Raw genomic sequence first — 22,063 nt, 5'->3', positions numbered from 1 at the left:
CAGCAGAGAGGGCCAGCTATACTGTTCATATAATTGAACACAACTTTGATGAGAAAGTCCAAGAAAGAGTCACGTAAACACCTTTTGAGATCACCAAGACAGTTTTGTTTCATCGTTTGTGTACTTTAACATTGGTGGGGATAAAATGACTTCAAGCAGCAGCTCTTGGGTTGGATCGAGTGCCCACAGGCATCATAACAAAACCTGCAATTGAGAGAGGTTGGCAATTACCCACAATTAGAATTATAGTGCTCACAGGCTCATGTGAGGCACACAGTGGGAGTGAGCTCAGGCCTTAACATTGAAACGGTGTGGGCATCACACCAAACAAAGGCAGAGCGGCAGACAGCGAGGGAGAGAAGGAAGAATAAAAGACTGAAAAGTACTGTTCCTCTCTGCGTTCTCCATTTTGTATTCATAGGCACCAGAAAATCTGCACGTAATTTACCCGCAAACCATTCCCAAAGTAAACAGGTATTATCTCGAGAGGCAGGGAGTAGAGGAGGGGACGATGCTTTTCATTCACGCTGCTTCATCACTGCAGCCTTTTGCTTTTTCATCCAGAGCAGAACCACAGGAAAATAAATACATAAAACCTAAAAAAAACACAAAGCCACTCTGCTTCACAATAATTGTTGGTAGCACTTAAATAAAAAAAACACCCAGGGTGCTTAAGTTCTCCAAACATTGCTCTCATTCTTGGAGGACAACTATTTGCCAGAGCATCTGGTGGGATGTTCACAATATGCCAGCCTTGTGAAAACTGGGGGATATCAAATAAAGTCGATATTTTGCTTCCAATCAATTGGCAGCACATGGAAATTGCTGCAGTTAATTAGGTATTCACAAGAACATTAGGCCTGTGTTTTGGTAGCCACTGTAAAACATTTTTTTTACTGTATTATTAACCCTCCAAATACAAGAATTCACCAGATAAAGAATGTTGAGCACTTCAGGATTATTAGAAATATACACAGGCTCATCACATACCAGGCGCAAGACTTGGAATCGTCGTGATTTATTGCAAAACATATTGAATGTTAGGTCTGAAGTAGCTTAAAATACACTGTAATAGTAATGACATGTGCATTCAAATGTGTGTAATAAAACCAAAATGTGATATCAAAAGTAAATGAGACATACTAAATGAGTCGGTATACTTTGTACAAAGTGCCTGTCGGACTGTTAAACCGCATCTGAAACCCTCTTTGAAAGAGAATCAAAAGGGGAAGTGACACTTTCTGTGACTTTGCTGAACAGACAATATCCACCATCACAGACATTTTAATCAGCAATTAGCCAAGTGTGATAACTGTACCAAGTAATGCAAGGATTAAACTTTTCTTTCAAGCACTCCCTTATTATCAACACAACTGCTTCCATCAGTTGTGTACAACAACAGTCAACACCATGAAGGCCTTTGAGAAAAGAGTGTGCTGTAAAATTCATTGCATCTCACCTTTTGGTGCAATGGCACTTCTGTTTTTAGAATGGACTCTTTCTGTCACAGAAACTGTCTTAAACGACTTTGTACAGTTGTTTTTTAAAATCACGATATTTACTGACTGTACAATAATGAAAGGGATTTGGAGCTAGCATAGTTTTTTGTTTCTGTACCTTACCCATAAATGTCTTTAATTGCAGATTTTTAAATTGACTTTTCATAAAACATTATCACTATTCTTTTTGTTTTCTCCTCATTGTCCCTCAGAACCGCGAAGGCTCATTAACATATAGAGATGAACAAAGTTTTGTTATCACTAGTATTGTCTAGTGCCAGTATCTCATCTATATATATATCAGTTCATGGCCAACCAGTATCTGCCAGTATCTGCTAAACAGAACATGAATGCATTTGGTGAAAGAAGCTAGAAAAGCACCACAAACAAGAAAATAAGATGACAGATATGTTTCTACTTTCTTGTTGGAAACAGCTGTTAAAGCTCGGGACAAAGCTGAAACCCAACATGCAAACATAAATGCAAAACGCTTTTTTTTTTTTAAAGTATCTGTCTGAGTGAGCCACAGTGTCAGTGTATGAAGATGGAGTGTGACAACCGTGGACTACCAAAACAGCTTGGAACCAGCTCCTGCTATACAGGCCAGGTCATGTGGAAAATAACAATGAAAAATATAAATAATTCAGAAATCCTGCTGCTTTCCTCCACCAAATGCAAATGTATATTATTTTTGATCTGGCCAACATCTCTACTTACTTGTACACCAACTTCTGCTCTGTTGCTTATATCAAAAAGCTGAAGAGTGAAAACAACAATATAAATAGCAACAGGAATGCCTTCTCACTCAAGTTCAGAGTCAATTTGTCTCCCTGGACCTACAACAGCACCAAACTTAATTATGACAACAGCCAATTTCCTGTTGTCCTCTCACATGCCGTGTCCTAATAGCAGCGCAGATCCACCCCGCTTAACGTTTCTGGACCTCGTAAGCCAACCAAAGTCCCTCTTTATAAAGCTTCCATAGCCGCTGATTGCTGTCAGTGCCTGCTGGGCTCTGTAGGCTTTGGCCTTCATTAACAGGCCTGAGTCATACAATTGACTGCGTGAGCGCTGTGCAGTCTGTTCAGACAGTCAAACATCACAAGAAGAGATAAGTATTTATTTGATGTGTTGCTCTATTCTACTCTGCCACAGTCTGTTTTGTTTTTGTTCAATTCTTCCAAGAAGCGTAGGCTGCAAGTGTCAAGTGAAATGCTGCAGCAACAAAATCCCCTGACAGAATTGTCTGTGTTTGTCTGATGCCGAATGGCGGTTTTGTACTCTGCCTCATTCCATGGGCGATGATTCTTTGAAAAGAATGATTCACTGCCACACTGATGACATCTTTGCTTGATGCCCTGCAATCCACTGTGCACTCCTTAGCAGAATCTGTTCATTACTGTAGACTGCGCCAATATGAAGGCAATATGTGAGGGAAGTCCCATTTTGCATCCAGTCATGCGATTAACAGACACGGAGCACCAGTGGTTGCTGGTCATTCACAGTGAGACATCTGTATTAGGGGTGGGCCATATGGCCAAAATATTTTTCCCCCACTATAGGTCATTTCATATCTCCGTAAAGTTTTTGGGTAATTAATAAATAAATAGTCTATAAGAAAAAACAACACGGTAAAGCCTATTTTTGCAGTCAGTATGAGCTTGTTTTTGTCAATTTTAATGAAGTCATTGTGTATTGCAATATCTCGACAGGATTTCATCACAATATGATTTCTTGAAAGACAGTAATTTATCATATTGAATTATTGCCCGGCCTAATCTGTACTACACATTGATACTTCAGGTACTCCAGGGTGCTCAATTTAGACAATTAAGTGTTTGCGGTAACCTGGAGTCACAAGGACACTCATCATATATATTGCAATATAGAAATACATCACTAATTCACAGAGCTTGTTATTCTTATGGGACAAGACAAAGCCAGTCAAGAATGAAGTCTACTGACCATTTCAACACACAACATTTACCTTTGAAGTTTTTCTAGATAGTTGAAACAAAATTGTTCTTTTAGTGCATTGCTCTGATAATTAAATATGTAAGGCGTGCCCCAATGCATGACCTGCTAGTTATTACTGTCTTGAATATATCTTCTTGTATGGTTGAGGTGAAGTTAATGCAGGCATCTTCCCTCATCTTTAAATTAGCTTACAGTGGTAATACGGTGGAACTTCTACACTACATAACCGAGATCGGGATATGTGGGTGGTGCAGAACGGGAACTGAGCTGCGTGATGTGCCTGCAGCGGCTTTTTTGAAAAGTTAAAGCTCTCTTGAGCGGAAAACATGCTAATGGGACATAATGCAGCTAATGGGGCGCATTAACCGCATTGTTATAGACACTCATGTTAACATTAAACAAGTAGAAATTAACCGATTTCAAGCGCTAAGGAGCAAAATAGAGCCGTTTTTTCTCTAAAGCTAGGAACAAAATGGTGTTGTGAGCAGGAAGTGAGAATTGCTGCATCTTCACTCTGCTTTGCTTACTTCCAATGTTCACAGCTACGCCTAAAAGGGCAAATGCATACAGAACTACTTTTGTTGTGTTCATCAAATTAGGGTTTTCTAAATTTACACATTTGTTAAAATGTACAGTAGGTGGATATCAATTGTCCTATCTCAATGTGGATTGTGTTTTACTGCTCCAGCCCCCCCGTGACCCTGAACAGGATACGAGGTTAAAGATAATGGATTGATGGATGGATGTGTACTGAAAAGGTTTGTTAATAAGCTCTTTCGCATATGTTAACTTTATAAGTAATAATATAAATTAGACGTTTTTTGGATTCTGGTTGAACTAATTCTGAATACATTTAATAGACTTTAAAAAGTAGTAAATGTTTCCACATCCTCTCAAATTAAATTAAAGCAAATGGCTTCAATGAGTGGAAAAGCAGGTACATATTCACATGAATATTAAGGAGAAAGGGTACATTAGAAATTGGCTTTTCATTTGCTACGGTTGCAATTAATCATATATATAAGATGTTTGTGACAATGAGAAAGTATAAAATGCAACAAAATTACCCATGCAGCCATAATAATTATTTATTCATTAATACAATTAATTATCAATTATTTTACCATTCGGGCACTACTGAAAACTGTTAACATTATCCACTAATACTCTTTCTTGGCCATAAATCTCTTGCAGTGTCATTATCCATATTGAATAATAATAAAGATGTTAGTGTTTTAGATAATACAAACAGCTTCTTGTTCCTTACCTTGCAGAGCCTCCTTGGCTCGGTCCAGCTCCTGCTCCTTCTGGGCCAGCTGCACACGGAGCTCGGTGGCGGAGAGCACGTCGGCCGAGCAGCCTCCCTGGGTCTCCTCCAGGTCCTTGCTCAACATGTCCTTCATCTGCCGCAGCAGGTGCACCTCCTCCTGGAGCTGGGCCACCTCCTCACGCAGCAGGACTGCAACACACAGAGACAAAACAGAGCTTTAGTAAGCTGACATCAAAACATGGCTCAATACTTTCTTATTATAAATGTGTGTGGTTCAGAGTGAACCAGTTTTTAAGACAAAGTAACAATTTAATTCCAGTAGCCTGCGAAGGCTCACATGCATACCAGATTCCAATCTCAATCTTGCAGAGGTGCGCTAGCTTTGGATAGCAACACTTATGCAGATATGATTATGTCTGAAAATCGATTAATCACCATAGGAGGTTATGCTTTCATTTGTAATTGAGATAACCACATCACATTGCATTGCCAAATTGCTGCGGGTAAGCATCACATGGGTTGGGTGGGGTCCAGTAGATGATGTCTTTGATCTAATAATGAAATGTATCTTTGCTGCTGCCTGTTGAACCTGACAGTGTCGGCAGGAAGTATAAATAATGGAAAGAGGCCCGGTTTAAAACAAGCCACAACAGACAAATGTCACTCTTCAAGTTCTCGAGTCAAACCTCCAAAAATAAATATTGAATCTAGAAAATATGACATTTTAGCCCATTGAAGTGCTTGTCTAGGTGGAGCATATGGGGAGTAATTCATATAAAGATGAGTGGGGCCATTCTACTCAATTTCATGCATCCTCAAGGCAGGGGGTTGGGGTGAGGGACACTACTCAGCTCCATCTCGCACGGCTCCACTACCAAGTGCCTCGCATAAATTACACTTCATACTCCCACATCCCAGCACCAATATTACTGTCGGAAAAAAAGAAAATCCATCAGCGAAGAATGGGAGAAATGAGAATCGGAGACTAAATATGCCAAAGCACCGTGAGAGGAACAGAATAATTCACTTTAGCTTTTTAGTAAAGTTAGTCAATTCATCTGCTTTGCATTCTGTGGAGCATCAGTGGAAATAATCCTCTACATTTGCCCTTATTGCCAATTTAATACTGCGTGGTGTCTTTAACTATTGTTACACCATCAGCGATATTAAGAAATTTGTAAATTACCTTTTAGAATATATTAAGCAGCTTTACATTACCTTCAAACAAGGCCAGGCTATGAAAGTCTAATGTTCTTTCATATCCCAGAGAGGACTGTAAACTAAGAATGTCTCTGCATAGTGCAGCTAATTATTTGTGCAGCATATGGTTTGAATGTTGAGTTTTTTAAATGCAGACTGGACGGGTCACACTAGAAACGATCTTGACAGAAACACTGAACAGTAAGACAGACAAAGCTGAGGAGAGCATTGCATTTTCCCACCGTTAAGATTTCTGATTTGTGGTCATGTTTTAAGTGTAAGTGTGTCAGTCAATAGGATGATTGTAGGTCCGAACCACAGATGAATTATTTATTTATTTAAAAAAAGGCTTTTTGTATGTCATCTACCTGGAGATCTTCTGTTAAAATGACTTAAAACATTGCACCTGAAGTAAACCATCGTTTGAAACATCAGCAGTATTTCTGTTGTTCAATGTATTCCCTGAATGCTTCAACTTTGACACATTTATTGTTTTTGTAAGTCGTTGACAGTCACCTATGGGAGTGACACATGTATCTTTCATCCTGTGTTTCACACGAACAGTTCATCCCTCACTCCTCTTACAGCAGACCTGGTGTTACACTCACATCTTCCCCTGCACACCACATGGATCACTTTAGCTCTCACCTTTCCTTCCCTGAAACTAAAATGAACCTTTGAGACCAGTTTACTGCTTGCATGACGTGCACCTGCCTACCAGGGCTTTTGCGTCCTTTAATTTATGTTCACTTACTAAATGTAAGTGGCTGAGGGTAAGAGCCGCCCGCTAAATAACAAAAATGAAATGTAAAAAGGGTTATTAGGAGAGGGGTCGAGAGAAAAACGTCTGCGAGTGGAGTGTCATTATACAGAGGTATACTTAATGGACCCGATAATAGAACCACATTTTACAGAGCAACTCAAGCAGCAACACCATCATTGGCAAACCAAGAGCTGGCCCTTTATGGAAACCACCGACCGCAAGTTACAGTTCATTGGTGTTCAAGAATCCTATAATGGTCACAATCTCTAATTGATTACTTATTCATTTAGTTTGCATGTATTGATTGTGCATGGCAGCAAAACAGGGAGTCATATATAAAGGTGAAGGACACTGAAAATGTGTGTTTTATCTTTTAGAGCAAGCCATACATACTGGCTAACAATTATGGTGTACACTAACTCTCTTATAGAAGTAAGTTACTTATTTGATAAATAGGGTTATATGTTGACAAAAAAATGCAAATAAAGTCACCAGTACAAATCTCTGAATGAAGTATAAAGATGTTATTTTAAACCTCCCACAGTAAGTTGTAATAACCACATCTTCAACATAAAAAAAACTATGTATCCAGCTGTGAGATTGATCACTGTAGAAGGATAGATAATGAACCAAACAATTTTGGAAGAATGGTTTCACCGCTGCAACAAAGAGAGGAAACTAGAATTGTTCTAATCTGCTCAGGTGAAATGTTACACTTCCTACTGTTAAATAAATACCATTTCCACCAAGGAACTGACAAGGAACACGGTAAATAATGGAAAAAGTGTTTTTTCAACAGCTGAACAACTTCTTGGCTGAAAATAACTGTTTTGATGTCTTCCAGTCCGGCTTTAGTAAGCACCACAGTACTGAAACTGCTCTTGTTAAGGTTTTCAACGACATCCACATAAACACAGACAGTGGCAGAACTTCAGTCTTAGTATTACTGGATCTCAGTGCTGCATTCGACACTTCAGCACTTAACTGGTTTGAATCCTACTTGAAGGACCGACAATACTTTGTGTCGGTAGCTAATTACACATCAGAGCTGACTAGGATGACATGTGGTGTTCCCCAAGGCTCAATACTGGGGCCTCTTCTGTTCAACATCTACATGCTTCCAAGGACGAACGATTGAAAGTGAGCGCTCAGCTTCAATCACTGATGTTAAAAACCTCAAACCAAGCCAGAAATCTAGGTGTAGTTATGGATTCAGACCTCAACCTGAACAGCCATATCAAGACAATTACGAAATCAGCCTACTATCGCCTGAAGAATATATCAAGGGTTAGAGGACTTATGTCTCAACAGGATTTGGAGAAACTTGTCCATGCATTTATCTTCAGTAGACTTGACTACTATAACGGTGTGTTCACAGGCCTCTGTAAAAAGTAAATCAGAAAGCTGCAGCTGATTCAGAACGCTGCAGCTCGAGTCCTTACTAAGACCAGGAAAGTGGATCACATCACTCTAGTTCTGAGGTCTTTGCACTGGCTTCCTGTCAAACAAAGAATTGACTTTAAAATCCTGCTGCTGGTTTATAAAGCACTGAATGGTTTAGGGCCTAAGTATCTTTGTGATCTGCTGCTACCTTATGAACCATCCCGGCCCCTCAGGTCGTCTGGGACGGGTCTACTTTCTGTTCCAAGAGTCAGAACTAAACATGGAGAAGCAGCGTTCCGCTTTTTTGCTCCACATATCTGGAACAAGGTTCCTGAAAGCTGCAGGTCTGCTGAGACATGTATCCACCCTTTGCACCTTTGCCTAGACAGCGCTTGATAAACTGACGTTTGCCTTATTTCAGTTATTGGGTTAGTAAGCACTCCAAATACCCAAATGTATGTGCACAAGCGCTGACGGTTTGTTTTTCATTTCTCCTCAAAGCTTTCATTATTATCGTCCATCCTCAAGTACACCCTGAACTACCTTATATTTGAAAGTGTTATGGCATTGTATTTAGTACTTTGAATTACCTTTGTGTATTAAAAGTGGTATATGTCAATGCACTTGCCTTGCCTAACTGAATGTAATGCCTATGAATGGCCAATTGACTTTCACATTACATTCTTTTGTCAGACAGTTGTCCAAAGCGATTGCATTCGACCTCTACAGGGGAGCGTAAGAAGGTGGCATCATATTATAAGTGCCTCTCTTTCGAAAAAAAAACTTGCATGATCAATCCTACGGCACTTAGAGGATTAGACTGAGGTGTGGATGCGTACGCAATATAATGACATATGTTAACCCAGGAAGTGTAATAGCACCAGAAAAACACTGTGCATAGTGTACAGGATGTGAGATGTAGAGAATACGCTGCAGACAAATATACAGATTCGCACCCTTTCCCAAAAGATTCACGAGATGCTTCCTGATAAAAAATAAACCGATGGAAAATATGGAGAAGAATTTAATTAAAAATCCTCCCACTGATTTAAAAGAAACATTTAGTGATTAACTTGGTGAAGACAACCAGGTGGTCTGTGGGAAAACTGTTTGCAGCCTGATGGTTAAATTTGTTCACTTTACCAGCAGGAGGACCTGCAACATCTACGATAGGAAATGCAAGATGAACTGTCACTCGTTGGGAGCGTGGAGGGGGAACAGATATGTTATTGTCTCCTCCAGCTTTGTGCAAGCGAGCACAGTGCTGGAGCTCTCCAGATAAGACAGCCAGAGGGGTGGGGGGATGGGGGGTGAAGACAGCCACCTATTTTTCAACGTCCGCATCGTCTCCCGGTTGGTGAGAAGCATGCATAGTAGCTCTGCATTACAAATGACGGTCAGACTGGGAGCCTCCTGATAAGTGCAATCTCATGCCCTGCCCTTCCCTGCAGGGCTCCATGCAGCTCATTCCCACAGAGAGTCCTCCCTGCAACCTCGGCTAGCGTTTGTGAGGCTTATAACTTAGCATGCTTATGTACTGTATATGCAAATTAATAGAATAATCTTGTTTCTTGTCTAAGGTATTACATTTTGTCTCACGCATGCACGCAACATAGTTACGAATAATAGGCCGACTTATAAATTACTCACACAACGACTTTGAGCCGACTGCCTGCAAACAAAGCTGATTGTTTTTGAGTTTGAATGAAGTGTGTTTTATGAAGCCTTATAGCCCGTCAGTGTCTACAAGAAGGGTGAGCCAATTGGAGGTTGTATTCATGCAAATCACACAATCCAGCAGTGGTCCTTTTAGACTCACCTTTCTAGGTGTTTATCACACTAGACATCCATCAAGTGCTTTTCATTTTCTTCAGATTTAAGTCTATATAATGACTTGTGTAACACATCTAAAGCACATGTAATGAAAATCATGTTTTTATTGATGGAGGGGTCTGAGAGAATGAAGTACCTGAAGTTACTTCATTGCCATAGCCCTGAAAAAAAACATGAAAGACATTTTGTAGATAATTGTAAAATAGAACGTAACCCTGAGAGGAAATTATAAATATGTTTTCAGATTATATTCATGAAATCATTTCACTTGTAGTGTATACTTGTATTATATTTTTATATATTTGTATACACAAATGTTACACATGTCAACGAAGGCAGCTATTAACACAACCCTTCTGGCCGTAATAACTTCTCTTTTCAAATGGAAAAAAGAGATGTTTCTGTGTAGGACACACAACATCTGACAACATAGGGTTGTGTTTTAGTTCTCAGTGGTGTGACTCTGTTGCCATTACAACCTCCGTACTGGCAGGTATGAGAGGAAGCATCAGGGCTGGATGTTTGCCGACTCTGCTGTTAGCTCAGCCTTCAACACCACCTGTTCCCCACTGGCTGACAGCACATTTTCTGCTCCTGAATGACAGCTTCACACTTTATTTTTGTAGCCCTCTTTTTGGGGGAATTTTTTGCCATTAATGTATCGATAATAATAAGGTTATAGTCACCTGGGTGACTGCTGAGATCTGGGAACACGGTAAGTAACTAAAACAAAGTCATACTTATTGCATACTAACCCTGTGAGGGCAAGCTACAACAGTAAAGGAGGTTAACGTTGAATCAGGATAACCTATAACCTGTAATGGAGTGTTTGAAACTGACATTTTTTGGCCACTTGGGGGCAGTGGAAACAAGTTGTGAAGATATCCCCACCTTTAAAATTGATATGTCAGACTTTAGCAAACAGTTGCTTATTTACACATCTAACAGTTATGGGGGCCACATTATCATACATTTGAAGTCATGTTTTTGGGGATCTGACATTTTCAGGCCAATAGTCACTCTCTTTTAGCTCCGTTTTGGTCCCTACCAACTCCTGAGGGGAAAACCTGGCTCTACAGATGTTTCGCTGGTCACAAACTGTGTCTTCCTGTCATTTGGTGCTGGGCAGGGTGAGTACAGTGAGGGTTTTAGAGTTTTCTTTGCTGAAAATAGCTGCCTCCTGCCACCGAAGTCGACAGTATGAGAGCAGTGTGTTAATCAGTTAGCTAAAACTCACTGTAAAGCTCCGTGTTGCCGAGGGGAGCAACAGAGTCGGGTGAAAGGTTCATCTCTACGAGCAGAATAAAGCGGTTTACAATCAAATTAAGCAAATAAAATACAAAACAATTAATAAAGAGAAGAAATACATCAGAAAAGGTCTACATTGCAGCATTCACTAAAATAATAAGTGTGCATGTTCTGTTCCTAATATCCAGAAATACACAACATTTTGAACAGGGAGTTTCTTTAAATAGTACAAGCATAATGTGTTTTTACAACTGAAGTATTATGCAACCGTTAAGTGCCACAGGGACTAAACTGAGGCTAATGACGACTGATCTTTGTCTCCGACTCGATTGGCAAAGAAATATGTGCATTCATTTACCCTCCCACCATTTCTGCCTCCATTCCGTTCCAATTCCCTGAACGGGATTGCTAGTTATTATGATTCATCGAAAGAGTAAATAAAATCTCCATCCCCGGCCACTGATGTAAATGACAGCTTAAATGTGCACATTTGCATAATAGCGGCCGTGCATCAGCTGACATGCAGTTGGTACAATGAAATATGAATCTGATCAGTGTCATTTCCTATTTGTATGATTTAGGCAAAATGGCTGAAACCGTCTTCCTCAATAATCCTGCAGCCTTTGTGTAACAGCGTCGGTATGTTAGAGACCAGTCGTAAAATTGTTCCAAAATATCAGCACTACTCTGGGTAGCCCAAATCTGTCATCTTGTGGACTTCATGGTGCAAAAAAACAGATTATACATTTGAGGAGAAAACATGCCTTTTTTTGAAATATTGTAGTTCTTGCTGTGAACGTATTTACTCTAAAAATACTACTACTATTTGTCTTAAAATCTGTTATTTTTCTGCTTCCACAAAGATTATTCAGACATTGTAATCATATATTCCGTACCATAGTAACACTTGTCCGTCTGTGTCTCTATGTCACTCTCAGTAGCCGCTGCACAATAAGAAATGTGAATTATTTGCATTTCCATCAACTGGTTTGGTTTCGACAAACTCAGTTCGAGCATAGTTTGGTCAGACGTGGGCGCTATCGACTTGATGGCTGTAAACTTCCAGGAAACAGAGTAGAAGAAGTAGAGGTAGTGAACGGGGAAAAAAAACGACCCATTCTACCTAGATCTACAACAAAATGGAGAGAGGTCTTCAGCAGTTTGTTCCAACTGGGCAGGTTTTAATCAGGTCGGGCTTTAATCAGGCTTTTAGTCAGCTAATTCTGGCATTGCTTCATGTTGTCCTGAGACAAAGACAAGCATTCACACGTCTTTGGAGTATCCAGGAAGATGCCGACAAAAGAAACAGCTCTTACTCATGTGACTTCATTGTTTGCTCCATCACAATTTATTCGACCAAGACGGTTCCATAATCCATTTAGCGCAACTCTTTTAAAACTCAGGCAAAATGCACCTCAAGTTAGTGTAAGATACTACAAAAAAGCATTTTACTGTTTCCATAAAGATTTTTATAATGCGATACCTCAACATTTGCATCGACATATGTGAATGGAAACATGGCTAATGTCTCCCTAAACCTAAAAATGTCTCCTGTCCAGTTCTTTCCTCTTCCAGTTCCTCCTTTCCCTCTTTTACAACAACAGCAGGACTCAGAAACCAAAGTTTCAAAAGGTCTAGCAATGTGTCAGAGTCCACTGGCCATCCGGCAGCTGAAATTGGCGGATACGGGATTGGAGGTTGAAAATTGATGGGGAATGACAGTAAGTGTCTAGAGGGGGGACACTTTTAGATTGGTTCTCCATCTTCAGAGTGAGTGGGAGGGAAAGATGGGGTGGGGTTCAATTGTTGCCTGTTACTGGAGACAAAATCAATTAACGGGCCCATTGTTCCCACAGAATTCATATTCAGCCAGCTTGCGGAGGGAGGACATCCGGCACAGGCCACAGTATGGAGCAGATAAGGCTGCTACTATATAATGGGTGCATATACTGTATGCATGCTTCTTAATGTATAAATAATAGAGTAGACACATTAACTTCAATATTTATTTCAAACAACTATGTAATTTAGACACATTATGTGTCTGAAATATACTGCTTCAATTACTGCAATATAATATTCCATCTGACATCATTTGTCCAGCAGAGATGAATGAGGCGATGTACAGTAAAACCTTAAACGCAGTCTGAATGCAGAGCTTATTGTATCACGGTTGTTTAGGACAAAGGAGCAACCCAAATCAGGAATGTGTGAAATAAAAAAGGGAATGAAAGAGCAGTCGGGGTCAAGAATTTGAGCAGCGAGTGCTTTCATGACGGGAGGATACAGCCCACATCCTCTTGTTTGTTTTGGACTTGGCAACTAAGCCAAGGCCCTGCTTCAATAACTACATTCAAACTGATTCTCTTGTGAACCCATCGCAGATGCCACGTTGAGTTGAGAGCTTAACCCGGCACTCCTTTTGAATGTATTTAAGAATAAATAGTGAGAAAAAGAAAACTTCTAGTGTTCAATTTTCTAAGTCTGATCTGAATTGTTTTCTCGCCAGTGTTTATGACTTGAGAACAGGTGAAAAAAATGTTTTGCCTTGGTAATCTTTCCAAGTTCCTGGCCTCTTGTTCTCATCTGTAAAACATTGTAGCATGGCCAGGTGTTTGTTGTTGTAATATCCATTTCCGCCACAAGAGGCTGAAGTGCACTACTACACCATGTTCTGAAAAAGACTAAAAGCATTCATGATTTATAGCCGAGTTTAAAATGATCCATGCACTCTAAACACAAGGCACATATATTGTGCATTAGCTAGCAAGTTATATAAAATGAAACTCACACGGAGGAAACACAGTGGTGCACTTCAGCCAGATGCGGCTGAAATTAGAATTACAACAACTAACCCTAAGCACAACATTTTTTTTTTTTAAATAAAATTGTTTTCACAGATGAAAAAGGAAGAAAGAAAGTATCTAAGCATATCATCCTGGAAAAACTATTGTGTCCTTCAGTTTTACAAATTGTTTTCTCTCCTCGGTTTAATCATCTTTCAGATCCTCAATTTTAATCCTCCCCCAATTCAAAACCTGTACAATGTTACCTATTTACAAGTGCTTCATTACAGTGGTAAAATACATTACCACTGTATTAAAAAGCATTGTAATAATTTGCCGAATAATTCTATTAATATAAATGTTATTTATCTGTAAAATAATATTCCCTTTTCACTCCCCACATACACGTGCATATTCATAACAAATCTCGAGTCGGGGTCGTAAAGTTCAGCCAGTATGTGACACTCCATTCTTTCTGTTGCCGCTACTATCTGTGTGACAGAGCAAAGAGCAATAGAAAGCATTACCAGCTCGACTCCTATAAAATGAAAATCCATGAGAATCAGCTATGTTGGCTCAATAGGAAACTACATGCAAGACAGCCTCCAGGCTAATGCACCCGCTCCGACGCGGTTCTATTTCCTTGTAATGATTAAATCCCAGAACGCCCATGAATTTCATGGATTTATCCCCAATCTTCAATGTTAGAACATTGACCCAAAAAAGGTATTCGAAATGCAGTGCACTCAATGTTGTTGTGCGCCTTTATAGACAGCTATTATAGTCCAGGAGCATTATCTTTTAATCTTAAGACTAATTCAATTTTCTTTCTTATATAAACTCAGCCGAAATACTCAGAATGGTAAGAAATTGCCATTCATGTGAAACATTCTGCTGTACACACACACACACACTTGGATAGATATGTGCTTTACTGAATGCATGATGGGATACTGATTAATGTTTGGCCTTTGCAGACATGTATGCAAACAGCAGCCATTACCTGACCTTTCTATTCCCAAGGGAATCTGTTTGTGTCCTCAGGACAAAAAAAAAACCTTACAACCTCCCTTACTGAACAAACTGCATCGCAAATGATGTTACACTTATCAACTTTTCTATCTTGGCTGCAACTTATACTGTCTGGAGATTTGGCCTCCTAAAAGTACCACACCAGTGACTTAAACACATTGTGTATACTTTCCGACACAACTTACCATTTTGCAAATGATGGTGCTGTGTTTGACTGCATTTAGTTTTTGTTTCACGGATTTCCATAACAGCAAATATGTTTGTCAAGTTACTTCAGGTAATGCACAGAAAGGCAATGCAATGTTGAAATTTTAAAATCAATCAGCATTTAGTCTGCAATACCCTACAACTGTAACACTTAGATAAATGCAGACACACTGTGCTAACATTGATGAATTACACAACTCAATCAAGTTACAATAAATTAATGGGAACCAAGACTTCCCTGGATTGGTGATTCCAAAAAAACTATTTCATATTATATAATGTTCAACACAGAGAGGGAGTGATCGACGACAAGTGGATACACGAGGTGTGAAAATCAGCCGGCGAGGCAGCAATTGTGAAACGCATGTCTTTCATATGCAGGTCACCTCATTCAGGGAAAATGGCCAAAATGCCTTTCATAGAGATTTTCATCTTAAATGAGATGCAGTAGTCATTAATAAAAGTCAGAGTGTCTGTCTTCCTGTCTGTGTCTCGCACACACTCACACTCATCTTTATGGATCATTGATAGCATATTCATCAGAGGCTCCTGACGGTAGTAACGCCTAAGCGCTGACTGATGAAGGCAGCCTGCAGTGTCTGCTGTCTGGGAGTGCTTTGCTCTGGATTAGCTAGTCAATTCTCATGAGCAGAACAATCTCCCCGCGTCGCCCGAGGAGATGACAGGGTCACGCCTGATGAAAACGGGAAAAATGGAAAAAACACACCTTGCCCTGGGGCACTCCATCACAGATATCAGACTCTAATATTACGTATTAACGGAGACAGTGATGAAGCGATGTTGGTATTCAGGATAACATACACAGGGATGGATTGCTATTTATTGATGAGTACACCAGTGTGAAGGCAAGCATGTCCCTAAAGCTCTTAACATGCCAGAAAATGTTTGCGATGAAAATTTAAGAAAAATGAACCAAAGAACTTCCATGACTGAAAGCTCAAATTGTTTGTTTGGTCTGACAAAATAAATATTCAATCAACATTCATGTAAAACAAAGAAAAGCTGCAAATCTGGAACCTGATGATACCAAAATAATTATTTTATACAAACTACAAGCTGAATTCCACAGAACTCGAGGCTGTCGCCGTTAATTCACATCAAAGACATTTAAATGACGATGTCACTCGCTGCATGACTCCCTCCCTTCTAGTCAGTCAGTGTCCATCAAGTAGTCTGCGCTCTAACATCACAGAATCTGACATCCACATGCTGGCAATCCTATTTCATGCTTCAGGCGCTTGGAGTAATGGAGGCTGAACTTGGGCTAGAGTGGGGTTAGAACAGAGCTCAGAGGGAAAGATAAGGCAGTAATCTCAGCCGCATTCCACCACGATCTGTGCCCGTTGTCTTAAAACCCTCTTGTGTGTCTATGGATAACATCCGCCACCCTGGCCAAAACCGGCATGAATGGCAAACATGCAAACAGAGTTCAGTTATGTATACTTATATATATATTAATTAATACATACAGTATACATACAAGTCTCTTCTTTTTTGGTGTAACCGTTAAACAGTTACATAAGCAGCCTTCTCTCTCATTTCCAGTCAGTACACGTGCCAAATTGACGGTAATCCGTCAAAACAAAGCGTTGGTTTTAAAGTCCTTCCCCCATCTATGACGTGGAAACCACAAGCGGTGAGATAACTATCGTTCTTAGCAGTTGGATAGATACGCTCGAAAGGGGTTTTATTTCTTCATCACAGAGATTAGCAGTAGAGTTTCCATGAGGTCAGAGGGACAGACTGTTGAATTGAAGATAAGATAGCTGACACTATACTATACTATAATGGATGGATAAAGCCATTAAAACACAACCTGGGGAGTTAGAGACTGCAAATGAGCCAAAATGGCAGTCCTTCTACAGAAGTGATAATGATGGTGAAGGCTGGCAAATGTTCTCCTTTGTGATCTTCTTATTAGGTGCATGAGATTTATCATTCTCCAGCATTTTGTATGAGCAGGCATTCAGAAGGCAAATAAATGCTGCAAAAATACATACAGATCCAATTCTAGGATACTGTAATTGCAGAAATATACCCCATTTGCCTATTTGGGGGGATAACGAATGATGTGCATTGCTCTCTGAGTTGGTACGCTAATGAATTGGTGCTTTTCTTGGGTCCTTCCTCCAGATAGAAGCTACAGTTTGTGCTTTTCTTCTGGACAGTTCACACCAAACATGATGAGAATGAGAATTGGTTGCAGGCCAGGCAATAATTGCTGCTGGTCATGCTTGATGAGCTGTGCTGGTAAGAACAAGTCATTCATTCAGCCATGATATAAAATAGCATTTTTGTGAATACACAAGCTGTCAACATTTAGCTTGTTTTGTATCTATTTTCCCTGGCTTTTCCTTGTGGTTCCATTTTATTGTTACATGTTGTTAACATAGCGCTATTATGTTTATGCAACAATATCTGATCCAATTGGAACAATAAACAAGCTCTGTTTTGGAGAGAGAGAGAGATCTCCTTAAGAGGACCAGGGCTCTATGCCGATCGCTGCACAGAAACCTTATGCAGGTTCAACGGCATGATCTTCTGAGGTGGATGAACGGATTAACTGAGATGTGTTTGGATGTGCGTCCGTACCCGTGTGACAAAGCAGGTGTGTGTGCATCTGTGATTGTATGCATATACTGTAGTTGAGAAATGAGTATTGGTGCCGAAGGCTAACAGTGCAGTTATTTATAGTCGGGCCCAAATGGGAGGGCAGACACTGTGTCACTGTGGATACTTCATTAAACTGGGGAGTCCACACCTACACAGTCTGCGTACCTGCATGAGGTGACTAAGACCCTGTACGCAGTCAAATCAACCAAACAAGCCCATCAACAAACCTGCTCTGCTGCCAAAAGTAAATACGGCTGTCACATAGAAAAGCCGAGCCCAGGTGACAATGATGACCTGGCGGACAAAGTAGAGTACGGCGGTGCTGAAACAACCCTGGTTGCCTCTACAGATAGTTAATCGGCTCATGGGACTGAAATATAATAACTAATGGCCATTGAGTTACATTTGTTCCCAGTTTCCAAGTCTGTCACTGCAAATGTGAGCCACCTTTCCAGAGACTTACACAGAGCGAGTTCTGTCGTCCACCCATGTGTATTAGATGAGCTGAGATGAATCCGATTTGTGATAGTGACAAAGCAGCCAAATTAATCTGAGATTTTGCTGAAGAGTAAATGTGATTAGACGCCCGGGTGTTCAAACAGAGGGCGAGAGAGATGGAACATAATAAAGGCTCCAATCAGTCTTTCCTCATTATAATACAAAATGACTCCACGCTCTCAAAAAGTATTTCCAAATTTCACGATTATTACAGTTGCTTCCCCATTATCTCTGACTTTATTCCGACAGGCGGCGGATCATCTTTAACTCGTTCCAAATTGTCTTCTGTGTCTGCCACACAGACATGAAGAAACGAGCGAACACCCGAGGGAGCCGCTTGCTGCCTTCACCTGCAGCACAGTCAGTGAAGGAAGACCATCACGCAGCGAGGACCAACCTCATCTGCTCAAGCAATAATGTTGTCCAAACCGATCCGCATGCACATCATGCATCCATGTGTTGAATATGCACAGACGGACGTGAGCATGCATTTGGCTGCATGGTTGCAGGTTCACACCCACAGCCCTCACATGATCCTGGGTGAGTGTCAGGTCAGTGACAGCCATGAGACACAACGGAGCGATGTAATGTAAAATGGTCTGGGCTGTCTGCTGGACAGGCAGGCCTGGCAGAGCGGAGGAACTGGTGTTTGATGTGCATTTAACACGGAGAAGATCAAAACCACAACATTTCTCCGTTATTCTGCTCGAAGGACATCAACAACTGGTATGATTACACATAGTCTGCTGCTATGGTTACAAGCCGTAATGGCTGTATGACTAATGTTTTACAATTTCAGTTTGCAAAGACAGACCGCAAATTACCTCAGCGGTAATCACAGAGGCTGCCACCAAAATATGAGACTGAAAGGTGAGTAACTGAGCACAATTGCAAATACATAACCACACCTGGGATAGCAAGGGTTCGGCAAAGACCGCCATCCATAGCCTGCAGGTGTTTGTTCTGCTTTGAAAGCACTAATTGTGTCACAACCACACCTCTGGGTTAAGCCTGGTGGATTTATAGGACGCGCTTGAAAACATGTAACAGTTTGACCAGTTGTATGTCACATTTCTGGCTTTCTAGCACGTTTCTAGAAAACATAACAGGCAGAAAACACAGGGTTTGTCTGTCTAATGTGAACCTTTACCTCTGTGTTTGGGCTATCCTTAGTCCAAGGTTGAAGGGCAGGTGAAGCACCAGTATATAGATAAAATGCAGGTATTTGGAAGTCAAACAGCAGAGCAGTTGTTCTCAGGATTGCAACTCTTCTCAGCTGTTGTAATTCAATGCTTTTCATTTAAAACAGTCTGAAACCAGTCTGACTGACTCAGCAAAAATCCCTATGTGAATGTAGAACATGCTTTCAGGCTAAAAACTGCAACCAACAACGTTACGCCAGGCAAGTGTTTACAATAGAAACAAAGCACAACGTCTCTTTACATGACCATAAAAACATTGTTGTTTGAAGACAAACTTAACAAACACCAAGACTGTGATCTAGTCAGTGACAGCTGGCAACTTCTGCACCCAACAGCAGAGGAAAGTGTGAATCGCTGCAATATTTTCCAATCTTTTGATTTTATAAGTCAGAGGTCAGATCCCCATATTACACTTTATTACCAGCTCATTCTTTGCATGTAAGTGTCAGCCAACTGACAGCTGAAATGCAGGCAATGGCAGACTCTCTACTCAACAACTACTCTGAGGTCACTCAGTGCAGGTTAAAGTCTCTCAACGGCTCAGCACCACAACAGGTGACTGACTGGCTGATCCACTATCAGACATGACTCGCCAACAAGTGTATATGTCACCCTTCATGCTAAATAGCAAAACATGTATCCTCTTCTAGGATCTTTAGTCCAGATTGACACTGAATAAGCCACCGTTGCTTTCGCACTATTTGAAACTGCAGGACAAAAACACACGTCATACTAATAAAGCAGCTACACTTTCTTTTCCACTCACTTACCAGACTTTCTCTGCTCCCCGTCTGACTTCATCCCCTCCTCCGAGGGGAGTTTTCCAGAGGATTCCAGGATTCCAGGATCTGTCAGGTGTGTGGTGGAAACTTTCAGGAAAGACACAAAGACTCCAAACTCCCAAAATCCTCCTTTCTCGAGCCCCTTTCACTCAAAGCACGTCCATTTTTTAGACTATTAAAAAAAAACTAAAATCAAGCGAAGTTGACATCCAGAAGCTGCTGTGTCTTTTCCTCTGCGAATGTACCTGTTCACGGCAACTCCCACGGTTTCAATGATTCAGTACACTGGGCCCCTCCCCCTCAACCCTAATGGTTTACTAGGTAAAGAGGAGGAGCTCAGCGGGGCTGTCACAATAATTTTCCCACATTTCTCTCACACACACACACACACACACACACACACACACACACACACACACACACACACACACACACACACACACACACACACACACACACACACACACACACACACACACACACACACACACACACACACACACACACACACACAGAGATGAGGGGAGGAGTCCAGCATGGGTGTGAGCTTGGCTTGCAGGCAGGTGAGCACCAATGTGTGTGTAGTCTAACGCAGCAACAGGTCTGCCAGCTGTTGACTTGCCTGAGGGTCTCAGTAACCTAATACCATTTAAAACAACACCTGTTGTGTCATAATCACCTTGAGCACCATTAAAATGACCCCCTGCAGTTTTGAAACACTTGCCAGAGAAAGATCCTGCCATGCTTGTTCTTATCTTTGTCCACATTTATGATCAGCCTGTAAAACACTTTATAATGCATGTGTTGTTTGTATTCTCTCGGCACATCGACCCACATTCTTTGAGTAACTTTAACAAACTACAGCAAGGTGGAGTCATACAGCCAAAGCTCCACAATAATGGGTGGATTAAGAACTACAACCAGGGGATACACACAGGATATTGTCAACATGCATTGGATTAAGATATAGCTCACTTTTAAATTGTAATAAAGTGGATATGCTCACATTCCTATGTAAAACATATCTTTTAAAGCCTTCTTCATTTTAGTTTAATTAAATTTTAATATCTGTGGATGGCATGGAAAGTATAAGCAAACAGGTCTTTACTAGTAGTGCAGGAACACAGGCGCTACAGTGATAGTAGTCCGAGCCAGGCAGGTGGATGAGGGATTGGTGACGAGTGAGGAGTTATACAAAAGAAGCCCTGATTTTAAACAAAAGGTGATACGTCTTTGCATTTATTAAACTTGAAATCTGCCTGCAAGGACGAAGATAAAAAAACACTTTAGCAGAATGATGAGTCAGACTGTAAATGTTATCCCTACAAGTTAAGTGCACATTCAGAATTAGTCATAAAAAGGGCAAAACAGCATTATAAAAGACTCAAACACTGATTGAATTGTATCTTGATTTTGTTTCACTTTCATGCTTTTAATCATTTAGAATACAGCAGCGTTCTCTGCACAGCCTTTGTCTGTGTGCCGACATGAATATTATCAGCGAACATTATTATAGAAAATTCCTACGTTATCAGTTGAGGTCACATTAAAACGGAACAATTCATTATTCTCTGCTCATACTGCCATATGTGAATTATTCTCTATTTACATTCAATATACTGGCTACACAGCCAATGTGCTGGTGCATAAAATACAATGAGCCCACCGGCGGGGAGTAACAGGAGCTCTCACTGGCCTCCTGGTGGCTCAGTCCAAATTCTCTCAAGCTCTATTAACCACTTTAGACTC

General features: G+C 40.6%; 1 protein-coding gene across 2 annotated transcripts in view; it reads right to left on the bottom strand.

The window, feature by feature from the left end:
- kazna (kazrin, periplakin interacting protein a) overlaps positions 1-22,063 on the bottom strand; it is a gene marked incomplete at both ends in the record, with an annotated part of 115,427 nt that overhangs the window by 18,338 nt on the left and 75,026 nt on the right. Inside the window, one exon of one of the 2 annotated variants that reach the window (XM_079226836.1) lies at positions 4,744-4,935. In XM_079226836.1, coding sequence (XP_079082962.1) covers positions 4,744-4,935 — 192 coding nt within the window. The remainder of the gene's footprint in view (positions 1-4,743; positions 4,936-22,063) is intronic. The other variant, XM_079226835.1, reaches the window with a different exon arrangement.

The sequence above is a fragment of the Taurulus bubalis genome (genome assembly GCF_910589615.1).
Source record: "Taurulus bubalis genome assembly, chromosome: 11".
Taxonomy (NCBI): Eukaryota; Metazoa; Chordata; class Actinopteri; order Perciformes; family Cottidae; genus Taurulus; species Taurulus bubalis.
This window is presented reverse-complemented; position numbering and strand designations above follow the sequence as displayed.